The sequence below is a fragment of the Telopea speciosissima genome, chromosome 3 (assembly GCF_018873765.1).
Source record: "Telopea speciosissima isolate NSW1024214 ecotype Mountain lineage chromosome 3, Tspe_v1, whole genome shotgun sequence".
Taxonomy (NCBI): domain Eukaryota; kingdom Viridiplantae; phylum Streptophyta; class Magnoliopsida; order Proteales; family Proteaceae; genus Telopea; species Telopea speciosissima.
Genome location: NC_057918.1, coordinates 65,513,077 through 65,534,585, shown reverse-complemented (window position 1 = coordinate 65,534,585; position 21,509 = coordinate 65,513,077). Strand labels below are relative to the sequence as shown.

General features: G+C 37.9%; 2 protein-coding genes across 3 annotated transcripts; one reads left to right on the top strand and one right to left on the bottom strand.

The window, feature by feature from the left end:
• Nucleotides 1–671: 671 nt before the first annotated feature.
• LOC122656349 (protein NRT1/ PTR FAMILY 5.2-like) lies at nt 672–5,715 on the top strand. Of its 2 annotated transcripts, XM_043850826.1 has the most exons (5): nt 673–1,023; nt 1,148–1,365; nt 3,083–3,127; nt 3,191–3,657; nt 4,765–5,715. In XM_043850826.1, exons 1-5 carry the CDS (start codon nt 834–836, stop codon nt 5,636–5,638), a joined length of 1,794 nt encoding a protein of 597 aa, XP_043706761.1. In that variant the 5' UTR covers nt 673–833; the 3' UTR covers nt 5,639–5,715. The 2 variants fall into 2 exon arrangements, with proteins under 2 accessions (XP_043706760.1, XP_043706761.1); XM_043850825.1 differs by having other exon boundaries at nt 672–1,023; nt 3,083–3,657.
• Nucleotides 5,716–8,792: 3,077 nt separating this feature from the next.
• Nucleotides 8,793–14,128, bottom strand: LOC122657132 (protein NRT1/ PTR FAMILY 5.2-like). Its single transcript, XM_043851910.1, has 4 exons — nt 13,962–14,128; nt 11,748–11,965; nt 9,713–10,278; nt 8,793–9,624 (listed from the first exon to the last, which is right to left on the bottom strand). The coding sequence occupies exons 1-4, from the start codon at nt 14,074–14,076 to the stop codon at nt 8,796–8,798; spliced, it is 1,728 nt and encodes a 575-aa protein (XP_043707845.1). The 5' UTR covers nt 14,077–14,128; the 3' UTR covers nt 8,793–8,795.
• Nucleotides 14,129–21,509: the final 7,381 nt, after the last annotated feature.

Genomic DNA, 21,509 nt, shown 5'->3' with positions numbered 1-21,509 from the left:
AGGCAAGAAATTTTTCCAACAACTATAATTCACCTTGAAGCATTGTTCGTAATCCAGGTATTGGATTGGAATCGGTCAAGGCCGATATCGATCTAATACTGATCGGATCGGTCAAAATCGATTTGGATAGGTCAAAAATGAACAAAATCTAGGTTTTATTGGAATTGGATCGATCAAAAATATGATAAAATACTTAAATTCAGATTGGTCAAAAACTCTAAAAATCAGTCAAAATCCTCAAAATATCAATAAAAAATGCCCCCAAAAATGACAAGTATCAAATCGGATCGGATGATCCAACCGAATTAACCGATCCACTAAACGATATAGGAATACCTTGCCAGATTGGTCGAATCTTGGGATTGGCCTTGGCCAATACCGATCCGATCCGGCCAATTTCAATCGATTTGATCCAAGATTTCGAACCATGCCCTGAAGAATGAATCTTTACCTACCCTCATCACAAACTTATTTAATAATTAAGAGTAAAACCCTTTCAAGTTACAACACTAATAAAGAGAAATACTTTTAGAGTCATCTAAAATTTTCTTTTCTTGGTCAGAGATTCTCCTATGCCGATATTTGTTAATTAAATTTAGTGATGTTATTCAAAAATAATAATAATGATAATAATTTTAGAGGTGAGAAAATAAACATCTGGAATTGCATTTTTCCTGGAATATCCGATATAAACATGTGAGATCTCCTCTTCGTCCACTTTTTCATTCCCTCTTTAGTTTGGCAACAAGTGGAATATCTAATATGTAATCAATTCAGAGGTTGAAAAGAGTTCCTTTTAGCTAATCTCTCTCCTCAACTTTATAAAAAGCCATATGGGCTCACATGATCTTCAACCAAACACCAACTCCTTCCTCTCTATTACCAATATGAGCACAAGGGTAGCAGGGGATGGGTTGGGAGATGGCAGAGAGGATTACACACAAGATGGAACTGTAGATCTCAAGGGTCACCCAATCCTAAGATCAAAAGGAGGAAAATGGAAAGCATGTTCTTTCATTGTAGGTAAGATTTCATGTTTTAAGGGAATTCTTCTCTTTCTCTTTCTCTTTCTTTTTTCTTTGTTCCATGGCTCTTTAAACACAACCCAAAGGGTAGAACTAATTTTTGTTTTTTGTTTTTTGGGTAGGATATGAGGTGTTTGAGAGAATGGCATACTATGGAATTGCATCAAATCTAGTGTTGTATTTGACAAAGAAGCTCCATGAAGGGACAGTTTCATCTTCAAATAATGTGACCAACTGGGTTGGAACAGTGTGGATGACACCCATTATAGGAGCTTACATTGCTGATGCCCATCTTGGCAGATACTGGACTTTTGTCATCTCATCAGGCATTTACCTTGTGGTAATTAATACTTAGAATATATATATACCCACATCCATGCTTACACACTTAACACATAATTCACAGAAAATAGAGAGATACACGGATCCAGATACTCTACGGCGCTGCCCGTCGACCTGAGTGGCGTAGGCTGAACTGTGTGCACAAAGACCGCCTTACCCTTGCCCAAGCCTGAACGAGGGTAAGGCGGTCATTACATGCACGGCTCAGTCTGCACCGCTCAGGCTGCTATGGGCAGCTACGCCATAGACAATCTGAATTGGAGATACAGAGAGAAACTATTAGTATAATATGTGATAATATGAGAAGTGAAGGACTGGAAACAGTCTCTCTTGAAACACGGGTAAGGCTGTGTATATTTGACCCTCCTCAGACGCTGCTAAATGCGAGAGTCTTGTGCATTGGGTACGGCTTTTTTTTTGTTTTTTTATTTTTTTAATATGAGAAGTGAAGGAGATAAAATTTAGCATATGAGACACAATAGACACACCAAGCATTTTGAAACACGTATGTTAGTATCAGGAAACAATAGAAACCACACATACTTGATTTTTTTTTTTTTGTCTTTAGTATCCTTGTTTCTATTCTTGGCTCATTTTAGAGGTAATCGTTTGACCAAGTACCATCATCATTCAATTGTATTGGTAAACTTGTTTGATCAGAAGAAGGCATCCGGGCCAGTATTTCCTTTCTTTGTCGACAAAATGTTCTATACTGAATAACTAACCCCAAATCCTTTTTGTTGGATAAAGTTTTCCTCTGCTTATAAATCGATAACGGTTCACCTATCATCTTAGGGTTTACAAATCCTTTTTAGGGTTTTAGTATGTTCTAAAATATCCTCCCGATATCCATTTCTGTCCTCTCCTTTCCCTCAGTGAATGGGATCTCATTTACCATGGGTGGAGAGAAACTCGATCCCTCTTTGGTTTCATATATGGTCTACTTCTGCCATAGACATCTAAGAATTGAGTATTCTTATCCAATGGCTGAAGTGTTGACCATGTTCATACACAATGTGTATGAATCTTTTTACCGGGAAAAAAAAAAAAAAAACTTCCATGTGGCAAGGTAAATGGAGCTAAAATTTATAAAATGGAAAAAGAAGCTTACTCAACACTAGCCAGCTTAACCTTTAAAAAAGTGTGCATTTTCTTTTCTCCTTTTTTTTTTTTTTTTAGAGTCTGGATCCTCTACTTCTCCTGCCCCTACTTCCGTGTGCGCCCTACACACAATGGGATGCGCAAAGATCGCCTTACCCTTGCTCAAGCGCCTTGCCCGAGCAGAGATAAGGCAGTCTTTGCGCTCCTCGTTGTGTGTAGGGCGCACACGGAAGTAGGGGCAATCAAAAGTAGAGGATATCGATTCTTTTTTGTTTTACTAAGCTGCAGGTTATTATTTTTCTTCTCTTTATATTTTAAAATAATATTCTGTAAGTAAGGGATTAAGTCAATTAATTTTTTTTAACTAATGAGATAATGGTAATTTCACCCTACCCATTGGCCATATGTGTATTTTCCCAATTGCAAATTGTCTGATTGAATTTTTTTTTTTTTTTTTCTTTTACATCTTATTTACGGATTAACTATTTTAGGAATATTACTTCTTACCATTTTAAGGCTTTCTTTGGTGACATAAAATCTAAACTTGTGATCTGAAGTCACTGAACTGCAGAAAAGGGTTGTGCCTACTGACCCTTTTTGCTTATACATCACAGGGGATGTGTCTCCTAACCCTAGCAGTCTCACTACCAGCATTGAGGCCACCATCATGTGGGCTAGGAGTGAGAGATCAAGAGAGTTGTAACAAGCATGCCTCATCCTTTCAAGTGGGTATCTTCTATTGTGCATTATACTTAATTGCAGTTGGAGCTGGTGGAACCAAACCCAACATCTCAACCATGGGAGCAGACCAATTTGATTATTTTGAGCCCAAAGAAAAAGTTCAAAAGCTATCCTTCTTCAACTGGTGGATGTTCAGTATCTTCTTTGGAACCCTATTAGCCAACACCTTCCTTGTGTACTTACAAGACAATGTGGGTTGGTCCATTGGCTATGCCATTCCCACAGTTGGGCTAGCAATTTCAGTCTTGGTGTTCTTAGTAGGCACTCCCTTCTACAGGCACAAGGTCATTTCAGGAAGTCCCTTCACTAGGATGGCTAGGGTACTAGTGGCTGCCATGAAAAAAAGGAAGTTACCTGTCCCATATGATCCCAAAGAACTTCATGAATTGAGCCTGGATGAGTATGCTACAATTGCCAAGGTTAGGATTGATCACACACCTTCAATGAGGTCAGTTATTTTTTCTCAATTTGGTTGCATTCCTATTTGGCATGTGTAGTAAGTACTTACTAGTATGTTTGCTTGTTGGGGTACTAGGGGTGTAAGTTTGGCCCAGTCAGCCTGAGCCCGCCCTAGCCAGCCCTGAGCCCGAACAGGGCTGAGGCTGGATTTTCCAACCTTAAGGGCGGGTTAGGGTTGAAATTTTCAGGCCCTGGATCAGGATCGGACTGGGCCAAGTTTGAGACCTCCGCTAAACCCGGCCCGGCCCGATCCTGTGTTAGGTTATGCTTTACAATTTATTGTTTACTTATTGCAATTTTTGTTTAATATCTGATTATCTCATGGTTTACCCAAAAAAACTAATTACCTGTTGAACGAAAATATTTACAAGTTTTAGATAGGCTAAGTTTTTTTTTTAGTATGAAACAAACCAATACCCAATAACATGTGTCTCATTTTTTTAATGCATAGGATGATGTAAATGGCAAAAATTAGGGTCAATTAAGTCCGGGTTGGGCTGGGTTGGGCTGAGCCCGACAGGGCTGGGCCTAGGCTGAAATATCTCAGCCCGATCTAAGACCAGGTTGGGTTTGGGTTGAGTTAAGAGGACTCAGAGTTGGGCTAGGGTTTTCAAAAACCCGGCCCAACCCGGTCCTGTTTCGCCCCTATGGGGTAATATGTCTTGTATTCCATTACTTTCATAAAGCAGACTGATTCAAAAGGGCCGTAAGAGGCTTGGAGGAATGGACAATTTTCGTTATTGGTGAGGCCACAATGAACTAGCAGGTCTATGTGGCCGTTCGGGGCTCCTAAGGAAATTTTTTTTTAAGGCTATATATGGGTATTTCAGTAAATTACAAATTAGGGTTTCGCTATATATTTGTAGCGAGGTTCTTTCTCTGAAATCAATCTGAGACAGGTGTAAGGATGAACGACTGTAAAACCTATTCTCCATTGATAGTGAAGCAGATCTCATCTCACCATAGACATAGGCAATCTTGTCGAACCATGTAAATCCTTATGTGCATTGTGTGTGATTGTTTGTTTGCGATTTCCATTATTTTCTACATCTTTTCAGGTTCTCGTATTCCTACACTACCTTGTTTTTGCCTGTAGAAACCTTGATAAAGCAGCAGTAAGGAGCAGTTCTAGCAATCCATGGATGCTGTGTACAGTGACACAAGTTGAAGAAACCAAACAGATGATCAGAATGATCCCTATTTTGGTTGCTACATTTATACCAAGCACAATGCTAGCTCAGGTGCAAACATTGTTTATCAAACAAGGAACCACCTTAGATCGAAGCATGGGGCCACATTTCGATATCCCTCCGGCATGTCTCACCGCATTTGTAACGCTTTCGATGTTGATGAGCCTTATAATCTATGACCAATACTTTGTGCCATTAGCTAGGAGATACACAGGGAACCCTAGAGGGATTACATTGTTGCAGAGAATGGGAATTGGGCTTGTGATGCATGTAATTATAATGGCCACAGCATCACTAACTGAGAGGAAAAGATTGGATGTTGCAAGGGATAATAGCATTTCAGCTAGTAGAGGTGAAACAATCCCTCTTAGTATCTTCATACTACTCCCTCAATTTGCTTTAATGGGAGTAGCTGATACCTTTGTTGAAGTAGCAAAGATTGAATTCTTCTATGACCAAGCACCAGAAGGGATGAAGAGCCTTGGAACTTCCTATTACACAAGTAGTATGGGAATTGGAAACTTCCTTAATAGTTTTCTTCTTCAAAGTGTATGTGATATCACTAAGAAGAATGGCAAGAAAGGATGGATATCAGACAATTTAAATGAGTCTCATTTAGACTATTTCTATGGGTTATATGCTGCATTGAGCCTTCTCAACTTCCTTTTCTTTCTGATTGTTACCAAATTCTATGTCTACAATACTGATTTCGGCGAATCGGAGGTGTGTCCAGACATGGCTAGAGCTCAAGATGAAGAAGGTTTAAAAGGATGCGATTAGCTTAATTATCAAATTTCTTGTAATCTATTCTGCTACATAAATGGAATTTGGAAGCCTGCCCTCCGGCATTTTTTTATGTTTCCCTCTTCACTTAATATTTTTCCTTGCCTATTTGAACTAATCTTGAAGTTTTCTTCTCTTCTCTTCTCTATTGAGACTACAAAGAGACCAGCCATTGAAAATTGGGAAGACAAGGGATTTAACTAGAATAAGTTTGGATCATCTATAGTAGAATTCATAACAAACATAAGAAAATCACATTATTATCTAGGAAAAGTTTGTTTTCATAGCTATTCACATTATTATTTAGGGCAAAGTTTGTTTTCTTGGCCCGTTTGATAGGATTTGGATCCTCTGTAATGCGACACAGCGTGTAGCGCACCATCCAACGATCTGCAGCGCACAGGCACGCAGCCCAACACATAGATACCAACCCGAGTAGACGAACAATCGTTGAGTCGAGTAAAAGACCGGCCAAGCCCACTCAGATTGAACTTAGGACTCGGGCAATGAATAACTAAACCCACCAAGTTAGTTAACCTGACCATAGCCCAAACTGGTCAGGGTCACACTTTCCTCATGACTACCTACCCGACAAGTGTCACATCCTTAAGGGGACACCTAGACCTACGAGAGACGCTTTTTACTCTCCAATCAGGTAATTCTCATATCGATCTAGAATGTCATACCTATAAATAGCAATGCCTATTCTAGGTATGGGGGACTCTCTCATTTCCTACTTCTTTGGATTTGAGTTTTTTATCTGTTGTATAGATCTGACTTAGGCATCGGAGCGTACTTACCAGCCCAGACCGACACTCTTTTGTCTTGTATTGTTTACTTGTGCAGATCAGTTCGGTCAAGTAGACATCAGCTCAGATTTCACCACAACACTATGCATCCACGTATTTTCAATCATCTATGCATGTCTATGAATCCTCCTGCAATCTCTATATTTTCAAAGCTTTATTTTGCCACATGACGATTCCTTTTTTAATGAAACTTGATAGATAGACAGGGGATCTTGGGAACTTTTTAATCATAAAATTTAATTTGGATCCCATTTCGATTTACACATGATAAATACTTAGGTTTTTCATAGCAGGTTTTTAACTCCTAACGAAGGGGCTTTTTCTTCCATTTTTCAAGAAAGATAAGTTTTGGCTCCCTATAATATAAAAAAGAATTTCAGATAATCCTATTTGAATGGGTTGTTCAAGAAACTTTTGTACTATTAATTTTATTATATAAGTATTGGATTATCGGGCTATGTGAGCCAAATATTTTATTTAGTTTTAGGGCATAGAGGAGTTTTGACCAAGTTTGCACATATAATCATGGAAGAAAAACTCGACCGAAACCTGTCGAAACCATCGAGTTAACTTGATTTCGCAGGTTTCCGAGACGAGTTGAAGGGGGATTTTATAAAATCCCTGGATTCGACCTGGTTTTGATGGTTTCGATCATACTTCGGTGGTTTCGACACATATGCCCATCGAAACTAGGGGAAACTTGGCTCGAAACTAGGACAGACAGGTATGTATGCCAGAACTGCCAAAAACCAAGCTAGAAACCAGGACAGACAGTTATCATTTAAGTAAATGTTTTTGTATTTGTATTTCATTTACTTAAGATATTATTCATAAATAAGCAAACACCCCCTATTTGAATCCAATAAAAATATTTAAAAAATTAAATTCCAAAAAAAAAATCAACCTCCCAGCACAAGAACAAAAACTGGATTTTCAACGATAGGTGCAATTTTCAACTTTCTAATGTTGGGGTTTTTCTCAAGTCTAAAAATTCTATAAATCTTAATATGATAAAACATTGTTAAAAACAAAAAATGTGATAAAATATTCATTTGTTTTGATGTCCAAAAAAATATTTTCATTCGGAGCGATTTTGATTGAATTCACGAACACCAAATTAAGTTTGACTGGTATATAACTCATTCAATATAAATCAGATTAAAATAATTTTGGACTTGTTGGAAAGCTATCAAAACAAAGCTTTCTAACAAATCCAAAATCGCTTAAATCTCATTTATATTGAAGGAGTTATGTTCCGGTCAAACCTTATTCGATACCATGTCGAAGAACAATATACAGTATCAAACTTGGATCAAAACCACAAATAATATTTTTAGTGTTCTCTATGTGAATCTAATGCATGGATTGGATTTAAAATGACAAAAATAGGCAGCACAACAAGAATCAGGGTAAAATAACAATTTCTGGGCCTCGAAACCAAGGTTCGAGTTAACTTGGAGAAAGTCCCAGGTTTCAACCGAGATATGGTCGAAACCGAAACGAACTCGATTTTCGGCTGGTCGAAACCCGAGTTTTAGAACCTCACATATAATATATGACAAAGTTCACATTAATTAATTCTAAATAATTTTATTTTTAAAAACAAAGCCCTCTTGTTAATATTAACATTAGTTAAATTATTAGAAATAGTAAGGTTACTCCATTGCATGCGATCTAGTGGTCATAGGTTGAGTCAGGAAACAAGCTCTCTGCACGTCGGGGTATGGTTGCATACATTATGACCCTCCCTAGGCCCCACTGTGGTGGGAGCCTCATACTCTAAGTAAACCCTTAATAGAAATCAATATCGAGACTTCTTTTTTCGCATGCATAAAGTTATGGAAGATCTCTCAATTATTTCACAAAATGGAACTACAAACCCTTTAGTAATCAGGTTGTCAAAGGATCAATTATCCTATCTTTAACATTCCATCTAGTTGCAAAAATAATAATAATTATAATAATTAAAGATAAAAAAGAAAATTTTGTAACCATTACTTGACATGATTGTGTAACCAACTCCAAATCGGATTATTAAATTTTGCTTTACTTTGCAATAAAGATTACATCTAAATATTATAATTACTATGCGTGGTATGACTTATAAATTACCAAGTTATAAAATCATGATTACAAAAGTTTTCCTCTTCTTTTTCAAACCAATTTCACATCCCTTCTCTTCCTTTCCTTCTTCCGAGCAACCCGGAGCTCAAGGGGAAAACACTACCTACACAAATGTGAACTTTCCTTGCCATAAACTGATCATCAGAACTATTGCGGCAAGCATTTCCTTCTAGGGCTTTTGTTGCTTAGAGACTATAAATGTTGACAACTTGTCTTCTTCTCTAAGCATTTCCATTGATTTGTTCAGATGTATCTGCTTTGTAAACATAAAACTTGGTCACCATAGCAAAGAAGATGAAATTTAGTATGTTTAGTACTGCAAAGAATGCATAGTAGTAGTCTAAATGAGAGGCATTGAGATTATTTAGAATCCATCCTTTGTGGCCATCATCACTCTTTGTAATGCTAGAAACTGTTGAAAGAAGGAAACTGCTAAGGAAATTGCCTATCCCTAGACTTGTCATGGCATAAGAAGTCCCCAAACTCTTCATACTCTCCGGCGCCTGATCGTAGAAGAATTCGATCTTCGCAACCTCTAAAAATGCATCTGCTGTTCCCATAAGAATGAATTGAGGGAGTAAAATGAATATGGATAGTGGAATTGTCCCTCCATTTTCTACTAAACCATGTTGTTTAGCCACACTTAGTCTCCTTCTCTCAGTTAGAGATGCAATTAGCATGATTATTATGTGAAGAAGAAGTCCAATCCCCATTCTCTGAAGAAGTGTAATCCCCCTTGGATTCTTAGTCCATCTTCTCATCATTTTAACGAAGAATCGATCATAAATCACGACACAAACAAGCATTGATATCGTTACGAATGCGGTTAAGCTTGCAGGGGGAATAGAGAAATTCCCAATACTTCTATCTAGGGTTGTACCTTGCTTGACAAAAAGAGTATTGATTTGAGCAAGCATGGTGCTTGGCACGAAGGTTGCGATAAGAATCGGGATCATACAGAGCATCTGCTTTGTCTCCTCCACTTGGGTAACAGAGCATAGCATCCATGGAGAGTTTGAAGCTGTTCTCACAGAGGCCTTGTTGAGTAACCTACATGATACATACACTGATTAGATAAGACATGACCTAAGAAGGAAGTTTACTTAGTTGCAAATCTTGGAGATAATTAACTACCAACCTTAAGGTATTTGTGGAATCAATCCTAAACTTTCCTTTAGAAGCATATTCCTGTAAATCAAGCTCATAAAGTTGTTTAGGATCAGAAGGGATAGGTACTCTCCATTTCCTTAAGGAAGCCACAATGACTCTGGCCATTCTAGTGAAGGGACTTCCAGTGGGTAACTTGTGTCTATAGAATGGTGTACCAGCAAGAAAGATCAAAACAGATATTATAAGCCCAATTGTTGGAAGCCCATAACCAAGAGTCCAGCCCACATTGTCTTGAATGTAAACAAGGAAGGTATTAGCAAAGAGTGTACCAAAGAAGATACTAAACATCCACCAATTGAAGAAGGAGAGTTTATGGGTTTTCTCCTTTGGATGGAAATTATCAAATTGATCAGCACCAATGGTGGAGATGTTGGGCTTTGTTCCACCAGTTCCAATTGCTAATATGTAAAGTGCAGAGTAGAAGACACCCAATTGTAATGGTGAAGCATGTTTGCATGAATTAACATCTACTTGGTGGCAATGAGGAGGTCTCAGTGCTGGTAGTGAAACAGCCAGAGTTAGCAAACACATACCCTGCAATCAAAAGTCAAAGGTCAAAAATTGCAAACTTAGTAAAGATTCTTACCCCCGTGAGTGGGGAATCTTCACGTACGTGAATGATTCACAGACGTTTAGATGGAATCCAATCTATGAGAATATTCCATCTGAAAGGCTGTGAGTTGTTCACGTACGCTCACGTACATGAAGATTCACCGGACCCTTACACACTCCAACCCCCAGATTAGTTTGGCGGCCCATAAATTAAGTTGTACTGTTGAAGAGCCAAAATTTGGGCTTGGGCCCATAGATCTCTGTCACAGCCTGGCCTTAAACAGAACCTTAAACAGAAGAAGACAATAGAATAGAATATGGGAAAAGGTTGCGCAACACCACCCACGTTAGTGGGCCTCTCTCTCCTTTGCAATGATCTCTTGCTCCTCCTATATGATGTCTGTGTTTTGAGTTTCTTTTTTGAAATAACCCTTTAAAGGCAACGTAGTCCCTGTGCATCCAGACATAGAGAGGCACAAAATGACCATCTCACCTCCCAAAAAGACGAAAATCCTGGCTGTGTATACGTCTATTGACCCGTTCTGGTACAGGGGCCACGCTGCCTGTAAGAAACCCTCTCCCAATATATATTTTGTCCTATTCTATTTTAGTAAAATAGAAAAAGACAAAATATCCAACTTGAAGATTTGTATAAATGGTCCAACTTCTCAGTTAGACGGTTGATCGGTCTTTCTTCTTTCTTCTTCGTGAATACTTTTTTATATTTTTTTATAATCTTTCGCTTCTCGATTGAGATTCCCAACATTTAAAGGCCACCACCACTCATCAACAGGAGTTAAAGGCCACCACCACTCAGTAAATTACTCCCACGTGAGTATCGATGGTATGTCTCTTTCCATGGTGTGGCTGGTATCCATACTCATCAACAGGAATTAAATGATGGTGATGCTCTTAAAATATGGCCTGACAGCGGTCTAACCGGGTTCATTTGGAAACTGCACCCTCTAATTAGGGATGTAAATGGATAATCGAAATCCGAATCCGTATCCGTATTCGTTTAAAGATATCCGAAAAATAATCTGAATATTCTTTGATTAAAATCTGTCCAAAAAAGAATCTAAATACTTAATAATAAAAAATTAAATAAATAATGATTTTGAAAATTTTTTAAGATCCAACAGGTTCTAGAATATGATGAAAAGAAAATCATGATTTAAGAGATATGGATTGAGGGTGAATTGTATCTGCTAGGGGGAGGAAGGTCTGGGTTACATAAGGCACAGATGTAAATGGATGGTCGAAAATCCGAATCCGATCCGCATCTGAATCCGTTTAGATATATCCGTATTCGGTCAGGGAATATCCGGCTCCGATCCGAATCCAAATCCAATCCGTTTACATCCCTACCCGTAATAGTTCTGGGTCAGGACTGGATCAATTCTGATCATTTGGTCTGGTCTGATTAGAAAGGAGAGGGTAAGAGAAAGTACCGAGATATATATGGAAGAAGCAATGACGAAGGTCCAATAGCGGCCGAGATGGGCATCGGCGATGTAGGCACCGAGGATCGGAGTCATCCATACGGTACCGGTCCAGTTGGTAACGTTGTTGGCAGAGGCAACGGTTCCCTGGTGAAGCTTCTTTGTTAAGTAGACCACCAGATTAGATGATATTCCATGGTAAGCCATCCTCTCAAACACCTCATACACTTCAAGCCCCACAACCAAATCAAAACAATTCAAAATTAATAACTCAAAAATCTGAATTTGTAAGGCTTAACTAAAAATTAAGCTTAATCTGTAAGAAAATTAAAATCACAGAAGATTATATTCGGCTAGCCCATGGTCCAATACATGAGGCTTGGATTCATGGGTCTTATTATAAATTAAGGCTGTGTTTAATATGCATTCGTGGAGTAGATTATGGGTTTAAGACGAAAAAAGAAAGAAAAATTAGGTGTGAGAATGCATTCTAGTCACAGAATTAATTCAATAAATACATACCAAACAGAGCCCAACATATTAGTTACAAACTTGCAAATGTAGTTAGGAGAGAAGAAATAAATGTCATAAATATCTGATAAAGTTTGACAGCAAACTGAGTGGGTAGTGATGGTGTGACATACATTAAATATTTTAGGTTAGAAAAAGTTAGGATTGGATGATAAGTAGAGGATATCTCCTATGTGCCCAGATTTCAAAATCCCAAAATCTTAATTAATGAGCATTTAATAAGTAAAGCATGTGTGTCGAGGATTTGAATGACTAGTAACCAACCATTTTTTTTAGGGATCCAATTAATCTTTGATTAGATTATTAATAATAATAAGGGGAAGTCCTACGCCCAAACATAGGGACGTGCAAAATGACTGTCACATTTTTTATTATTCCCATCGTTTTAGGGTGATTATGGCAGTCATTCGCGTGCACTTGTATCTGGGTTAAGAAATGGCGTGTACTGCACAATCGGGTGGCGTTCTTTCTCTCTAACATTAATAATGATGTGAGTCATTCGGAAGATATCATTTCTCCCAACCCTATTGAGTCCTCATAAGAGGAAGAAATAAAAAAATGTAAGAAGTATGCTTCTAAAGTTGGCTCTGATGTGAGTCTGAAAGTTGAATCCCGATCGGTCCCTCAATCAAAAAAGGAAATCTATCGCTACTTTGAAAGAGCTACCGGAAACTACGCTAAGTGATGCCATCATGCAACCAATCTTAGAATCTCCTTTCCGTCACGATTGCCATCCTCTTCTCAATAAACCTTCTTTGACTTCATTGTTGTTGATTTTTATTTTTAATAATTTATTTTAGGATCGAGTTTTCCTTCACCCATGGTGAATGACATCCCATTCACTGCAGGGCGGGAGAGATCGAGAAAAGGTATTTTGGAACATACAAAAACCTTAAAAAGGGTTTGTGAACCGTAAGATGGTGGGTGAACCATCCCTAATGGGTGAAGAGAAACTTATTCCTTTATTTTATTCACCTAAAAAAAAATAATGATGCAGAGACTCAAAAGTAGGTAACCTAGTGATGACCAATGACCCAATGATGATACTGAGATCGGAAGTAATCAAACCTCCTTTCCTCCTCTTTTTCCTTTCAAGCACAAAGGGTAATGACTTTTATCCTTTAGATGTCAGCCCAACAATAGCAATATCGTAAAGAAAACCATTTTCTGCTGTGACCCACTTCAAACTCCAGAGACTATTGGAGATGGGTAGATTAGCTACCCAAAATGAAGAACACACAAACTCATAAAAGATTAGATTCAAATTAAAAAGACGTCATGAATGGCAAAAAAAGGTGAAGATAATATGGAACATGAATTAATTAGAGGAAAAAGAAAATATGGTTGATGGGGTAAAGACTTGGTGAGTGTTAGTACCCAGAAGTCAAAACCTGTCATCTACTCATCTAATGTTTTCTTCTCATTGTAATGGGTATCTGAAAAATAATGAAAAGAGTCCATTGCAGGACCAAATCATCACTGAGAAATAGCAATTTCTAAGCAAACACTTTGAGATAGAACTTGCTCTAATTAATCAGTCTTGTCTCTCTTGGTGCTCCCTGTAAGATTTTCAGAGCTAAACCCACCATTGCAGGTCTAAAAAGAGTCCATTTGCAGCTACTGCTACTTCTACACCAAGTGTTTGTGTGTGTGTGTGTGTGAGAGAGAGAGAGAGAGAAAGAGAGAGATTACCAACAATAAAGGAACAAGCAGTCCAACCACCTCTCTTGGATCTAAGAACAGGGTTTCCTCTGAGATCCACAGTTCCATCCTCTGTGAACTCACCACGCCCTTCTTCTTCAGCCATTCCTTTTGGTGATAACTGATGTGGTAAACCCTTACTTTACTTAACACTTGGCTCTCTCTCTCTCTCTCTCCCTCTCTCTCTCTCTCTCTCTCTGTCTATGCTGAGACCATGAGTCCATGACTCCTACAGCCATCTTTATTTATAGCCCTTTTTTCTTTATCAGTTCTTGAATTTGTTCTCTCAAGGGTATTTAATTACAAGAATGCCATCCATCTCTTCTGGGGCTTAATTAGCTTTTGACTGCTTCCGTGTTAGATACTACCGCTTCACAAAAGGTTTGATTCTAAAGCGGCGCGATGGACCCTCTCCCTCGTTAAGTCAATCTCTACAAACACGTTTTCTCGGGCCCCAATCGTTCCTGTATTCGATTGTGGTGCACTACAAGACAAGTACTCCGCAAGTGGTCCAGATGAAGCCGGAAATACTTTGGCCTGGCCTGCCTGCCATTGCACTTACGGCTTGTGAATAGGGATGTAAATGGATCGGATGCGGATTAGTATGATCAGATCTTTCCCTGTGTGGATACGGAAACGAATCAAATTTGAATCGTCGACTATCTGTTTACATCTCTGATTGTGTAACCCAGACCTTCCTTCCCCAATAAATACAATTCATTCTAAATCCATGTCCTAGTCTCGTAATTTTCATTTCCTCATTCTTTAGAAAGTGTTGAATCTTCAAAAACCATCTATATATATCAGGGCAATTACCATCACTATCCTACACTTAGCCTATATTTACTAAAATTACCCTACGTTAAACTTCTTTTCTGAAACTACCCTACTTTTAAACTTTTACATCTCCTTCTACCCTCATATTTTTAAATGCCCAAATTGCCCTTTCTTTTCACCTAGTAACTTGCTAATCTATTTAAACTTTCATTCATCTTCTAATTTTTACTATTTTTATCTTTAAAATAGTAAAAAATGAAGCACCCACCCACTTCTTCTCTCCCGTTTTTTATTCCATTCAGTTTTTTTTTTTGTTTTTTTGTTTTTTCTTTAATTTTTCTATTTAAGTACTTTTTATTCAACATTTCATCATCATCGTTCTTCAAACAGATCATGGTTCTAAGTATCGGTATCGTGTCACCCATATCGGGCGATGTACCAGTTTTGTTAGTCACCGATACCGATACCATGCTGATACCGTATCGGTAGCACGGTACTGACAAGGGGTAAAATAGTCAGAGAACTCATTTTTTAAGGAAATTCAAGGGTAATTTTGCCCGCTATAGTAGATCCAAGCCGATACCGTATCAGTATTGTATCGATTTTGTAGGTTACCGATACCCGTTCTGATACCGTGCACTAAAACCATGGAACAGATCGACTCTCATCAAAAATAGTAAGAAGTAAATTGAATAAAAAGAGGAAGAGAGAGAAGAAGTGGGGTGTTTTGAAGAGAGTCCATTTGTTCCATGGTTTTAGTGCATGGTATCGGAACGGGTATCGGTAACCTGTAAAATCGATACAGTATCGGCCTGGATTAGCTGTATCAAGCAAAATTACCCCTGAATCTCCTTTAAAATGAGTTTTTTTTTAAACCATTTTACCCCCTTTTCGTACCGTGCTATCGATACGGTATCGGTGACTAGCAAAATCGGTACGTATCGCCCGATACGGGTGGGTGATACGATACCAATACTTAGAACCATGATCTGTTCAAAGAAGAACGATGAGGATGAAATGTTGAATAAAAAATTAATTAAATAGAAAAATTGAAGAAAATAAACCAAATGAAGTAAAAAATGGGAGAGAGAAGAAGCGGGTGAGTGCTTTCATTTTTTACTATTTTAATGACAAAAATAGTAAAAAGTAGAAGATGAATAGCAGGTTACTAGATGAAAAGGAAGGGCAATCTGGGTATTTAAAAACATGAGAGTAGAAGGAGATGTAAAAGTTTAAAAGCAAGGTAGTTTTAGAAAAGAAGTTTTAAGGTAGGGTAGTTTTAGTAAATATAGGCTAAGTGTAGGGTAGTGATAGTAATTGCCCCATATATATCATTAGTAGGATATCTATTTGGATCGGATACTTTTTTTTTCAGATTATTCGAATAAAAATTCAGATACTCCTAAACGAATACAGATGTGAATCAAATTCGAATTTTGGGGTGTACATCCCTACTTGCGAAGATGACAGTACATTTGGCAAGCAAGGAAGTCAGGGGTGGACTATGAGCCTAACAGTCGGTTGGATTGAAGTTGAACTTCCATTTGTTTTTTGGGCCAAACTTTTTCTGGATTAAAATGAGTTAAAACCAAGTCTGCTTTTATGACGGTCGTAGTACTCTACAAGAGTCAAACAACAAAAATCTTCTATGGCGCGCTGCCCTATCTTGCCTGTGCTGTGCAGACACAAAGCTGCACGCAATGACCGCTTTACCCCCACTCGGGTAGGGGTAAGGTGGTCAATGCGCACCGCCTTGTGTCTACACAGCACAGTAGGATGGGTAGCCCGCACCATAGAAGATCTAGATCCAGAGTCAAAAGAGTCCTAAACATGAATAGAAGTAGAAAGCCAGAAAATCAGAAAAAAAAAAAAGAAGTCCATAATCCATACTATATAGAAACCAACAAAAACTGTTGTCAGGGCCACAGGTATAGGGGTGTAAATGAATAGCCGAAATCCGTTTCCGTATCCGTTTAGCACTATCCGAATCCGTCCGAAAGCTAAACGGATGCGGATACGGATTGGCCATAGCTATCCGAAAAGCTATATTTACATGTAAACGGATAAAATATCCGATCCGTATCCGTGTCCATATCCGTTTAGCACTATCTGAATCCGTCCGATAGCTAATCGGATGCGGATGCGGATATAGCACTATCCGATGATCCGTTTACTGCCCTACATAGGTAGTGCGATATCTTTTTGTTGTTTAATTTTGGGTCACATCTTGGACCGGACTGGTCCACCTCTCCTTCCTTAAAATGATCATTTAATCTTACAAAACCACATTTTTTTTACGGTAGAATACAAGACCACATTGGTCCATTCAACTTAATAGATTTTTTTAGAAGCGTATCGTATACTTCATCTTTAGGATTTTAGAGAAGAGAATAAATTCTAAAAGGAACCTAAACCTAAATTAATGAATGACTTTGCCGACATGGCCGTGTCACCACCTAGGGTTGTCAAGCCTTGCACCACGAGGGTTACTTTCCTGTATTTGGATCCTCTACTGCCGAGTTGCCTAGCAGGATCATGCTGGTTAGACACGGCGAGGCGTGTAATGACCACCTTACTCCTATCCGAGCGCCTTACCCGAGTGGGGGTAAGGCGGTCATTGCGTGCCTCACCATGTCTGGGCAGCACGGTCTTGTCGGGCAGCTCGGTGGTAGAGGATCTGAATCCCAAGAGCGGCTCTCCTTCTCTATAAGGTTGGGCCATTTGGTTGTTCGTGTGGTGTGAAAACTCAAAAATGATCATCACAGCTCCGGATCTTGAATCAGCTTAGAGTCTACCTCTGTTCATGTATACCTTGGCATCGATAAAGACTTCTATCTTTCTCTACTCTTGATTCTTGTGTTTTGTTCTGGATTACTTGTTTTCAGTCATTTTATTTAAATGCTAAAGTTAGTTTTGAGGTTAGGGTTATCTTTTAGGGTTTGATTTCAGTATCAAGATAGAGTTCGCTTTCTACTTTTGTTGTTTATGTTTTGGTGTTTGCTTAGATTTTGTTCAAGGTTTATGTGAGGGCAAAGGGTTTTTGGGGAGACCCTCCCTCCATGTTTCTATTGACAATGAGTCATAACCTATAATAGGGTTTAGGACCCTTACTAAAAATAAATAAAGATAATTTCATCCAAACTGATCCAATCCAAAGGTTGGGGTCCTTGTCAGGATGTGGTCTGGGGAACTATAAGGAACCTTGGTCCACCCAGTAAAAACTAGACTTTTACCCTAGGTCAAAATATTATGTATGGGCCAAATAAGAACCAGGGAACCCAAGTTTACACTCCCCTTTGTGCAGTTTCCCACACTTGGGGCACTGCCCCCAGCCCTGCTGTTACTGCACTCTGGTCCTCTACCAACTCTGTGGAGGAGCTGCTCTACTACTAAATCTGGATAAAGATATGGTGTTGACCCATTGTCGTTAAATAACGGTTGTAATTTCATTTATGTTACTCTCTACATGCAAAAAATATAAACATATATCAAATACATTAAAATATCATAGCGGAAAAACTTAAAATATTTCTATATAACTATAAACATGGCATCAACCATCTTATACTATAAACATCTATCATCTACTACATCTCTGAAATTGTTGTTAATTACATCAAGTACTAATTCATTTTTGTTACTACTGTCATTCACATCAAAAGATATCATCTCTACTATATACATCTCAAAATGTGTATGGACAACAAAATCTCTTATCTCTATCTATGACCATCTACTCGGAAGGCTTAACGTCCTTTCCTCTAGCTCTCCGAATACAATCCGTATACTGGCACTCAACATGTGTATGCTCTGTAAAATAATCATAACTATGGAGTGAGCTAACCAGCTCAGTGAGAAAGAATGCAATTCATATCATTCTCATGAATGTAATAAATCATGTTCATATCATGCTCATACACTCGTACTCAACATGCGTATGCTCTGTAAAATAATCATAACTATGGAGTGAGCTAACTAGCTCAGTGAGAAAGAATGCAATTCATATCATGCTCATGAATGTAATAAATCAGGTTATGTTGTGTGTAAATCATGATATGAACAAGTTGTAATCATAACTATCAAAAAAAAAATTTGTAAGAATCATATCTATCAATCTGGTATACTATGTATGATCATACATTAGCTGGCATGCATGATACTTTAAACAATGAAAACATTGCTTATATGTTATTCTCTTTCTATGTCTTATTGTGTCTGTTATTCTCTTTCTATGGCTTACTGTGCTTGGCTCCCCATGTGAACTACCACTGAACTCTGTAAATGTGAGGATACAAAACTCTATACCTCTAGGGATCTGTGAGGATCCAACTATATCTGGAGGAATGTGAAGCGACACCTTGGCCGGTCACCTCAATGCCAGGGAAGTCCACACTCTAATCTCTATATACCTCGTCCAATACTTATACCCCCATTGGAAAGCGTTGATAGTCACACGGTCTTTACTGTTCTTTTCTTTTACTTTATTTTTCTCTTCTTGAGCCACTGGTGTTCCTTTGATTTTCCTTACTTTACTTTTCCTTAACTCCACTTCCTGTCCACACTGTCTATCTCAACTCCAAGGTGAATTGGACATTGATGGAATTCCTACTGTTTCCCACACTAGTGGAGTGGACATTGAGGAACCTCATTATCATTCTTATTCATTTTGTTGAAATAAGCATTAATGAAACCTTCAGCTTCAGTTTTCTTTTGTTCTTTACTATTCTCTTAGTTTATCATTCATTAGCTTACTTTATACAATTCACAAAATAGCATTTCTTTTACAAAAAAAAAATATAATACAGTCTCAAAGGAAATGATAAACATACTCTTACTGGGAAACATGCAAGGATATGATAGAATTCCCCTTACCTATCTGTGTATTTGTATTGTACTCTATTTACTATCCTCAAACAATGTACCTACTATCTCTATGCCATCTTCGGATCAAATTGGACCCCTACATGACATTCCATAATCATTAAATTTCTCACCATCCATACTTAACTAAACTTGTCTCTACTACTCTACTTGGGCACTTGGACACTACCAGTCGATCCCTAGGTCGAATCGGTGTCCAAAATGGGAAATCTAAACCCTAAAAAGGGTTTTTACTACTTTTTCTCCAATAATTTTGTGAGATTTTATCCCCTTTCACTTTAAATCACTTTAATAACTTAACAATACTACGAAACTTTCTAATGGATCAAATCACAATAAAACACTCAAATGATCAAAAAGGGGCTTAGGTTTACCTTTTCAAGCTCAAAAACTTCACTGGACTACTTTTTTTTTATTGTTATTTCTGGTTCCCCTTCGATCCAAGAGCCTCCACTAACAATGAAGGCTTGAACTTTCAAACTTTTGGCCTCAATATTTCTCTTTCTCTCTTTCCTCTCTGGTTTTCAAGTGTTAAAACACTTGAAAATGAGCTGATTGGCTCTAATATAGTCACTTTTGGCGCAACCGATCGGTCGGTTGAACAACCAACCTTGTAACTTGGTCAATCGGATGATGACCGGTCGGAAATCTCCAACCGGTTCTCAATGGGCTCAAGCCGGTTGGGCTACTGTGATCGAGTTCATGAACCAGTAAACTGACTCCTGCTTACTCAGAACACTTTGATTGACCTTTGCTTACTAAATCATCTGTATCACGTCCGATACAAATTCAATTGCTCTAATTCTTTTTCCACTTGAAAGGTAATTTGATTACCTTTGTTTCTCATGTTTTGGGTTTCCCCAAACTCTGATTAGATGGTCCTCTAAAACTCACGTAAAATTACTGTTTCATCTTACATTGTACATTTGATAATCTTTTCCCTTTATTATGTAACACCGGTAGGATCCACAATATTTTTAGGGTCAATCTAACCCACAAAATGCTTGTAAATAATGAAAATTCAAATTTACATGTGTTGTCAAAATTTCTCTATTGAACCAATATCAAACGGATTCCGTCAAAACAAATCCGTTAAGTATCGACCAGTCATAAAATTCAATATTAAATATTTTTCTGAGTACGAGATATTACACCAACACTCTCAAGAGTTTGAAAGGTTTTGGTCTAATCCACTTGTTTCACATGGAGATATAAAGGTTTGAGTGTCAGAAATGTGAATTGGACAACGGAATTGATAGAATAAAATTGCAAAACACATTTGAGAATAGAAGACAATGTCTGCATGCACATACTGTTCTTTGGACCACACACCCACACCATAACTCATTTGTCATTGGCTACTCGGCCAGTCGCTTGTGCTCCAAACTAGATTCTCCTTTTATCAAGAATATGCCTTCTTGTCATTCAAATTTCAAATGACAACAACGTTAAATTCGTCTTATTTATGCATTTGTAGCATGTGTGAGGGCGTTAATTTCTTTTTTCTAATTCACTTATAACTCATGCGCAAAGGTGATTAAGTGGGGACATGCATGATGATTGTATGCTCTCCTATGTAGTCTAGATTGGTCTAGTGTTAAACTTTAAAGTCAAAATCAATTATATGCTCTCCAATACATCTAGGGATGTAAATGAATAATTGAAATTCGAATCCAAATTCGTATTCGTATTCGCCTGTATTCACTTAGGGATATTCGTATTCGTTTAGAGATATTCGAAAAAATATTCAAAGACTCCGATAAAAATCCGTTCAAAAAAAAAATTTGAATACTTAATAATAAAAAAATAAGTAAATAATAATTTTGAGGGTTTTGAAGATTCAACAGGTTCTAGAATTTGATGAAAAGAGGATCATGATCT

Coding starts and splice junctions, on each gene's coding strand:
- LOC122657132 (XM_043851910.1), bottom strand. CDS start 14,076: ATGGCTGAAGAAGAAGGGCGTGGTGAGTTCACAGAGGATGGAACTGTG. Junction 10,279..11,747: donor CTTCTTCCATATATATCTCG/GTACTTTCTCTT, acceptor TTTTGATTGCAG/GGTATGTGTTTGCTAACTCT. Junction 9,625..9,712: donor GATTCCACAAATACCTTAAG/GTTGGTAGTTAA, acceptor TGTATCATGTAG/GTTACTCAACAAGGCCTCTG.
- LOC122656349 (XM_043850825.1), top strand. CDS start 834: ATGGGCTCACATGATCTTCAACCAAACACCAACTCCTTCCTCTCTATT. Junction 1,366..3,082: donor CATCAGGCATTTACCTTGTG/GTAATTAATACT, acceptor TATACATCACAG/GGGATGTGTCTCCTAACCCT. Junction 3,658..4,764: donor GATCACACACCTTCAATGAG/GTCAGTTATTTT, acceptor TTTTGCCTGTAG/AAACCTTGATAAAGCAGCAG.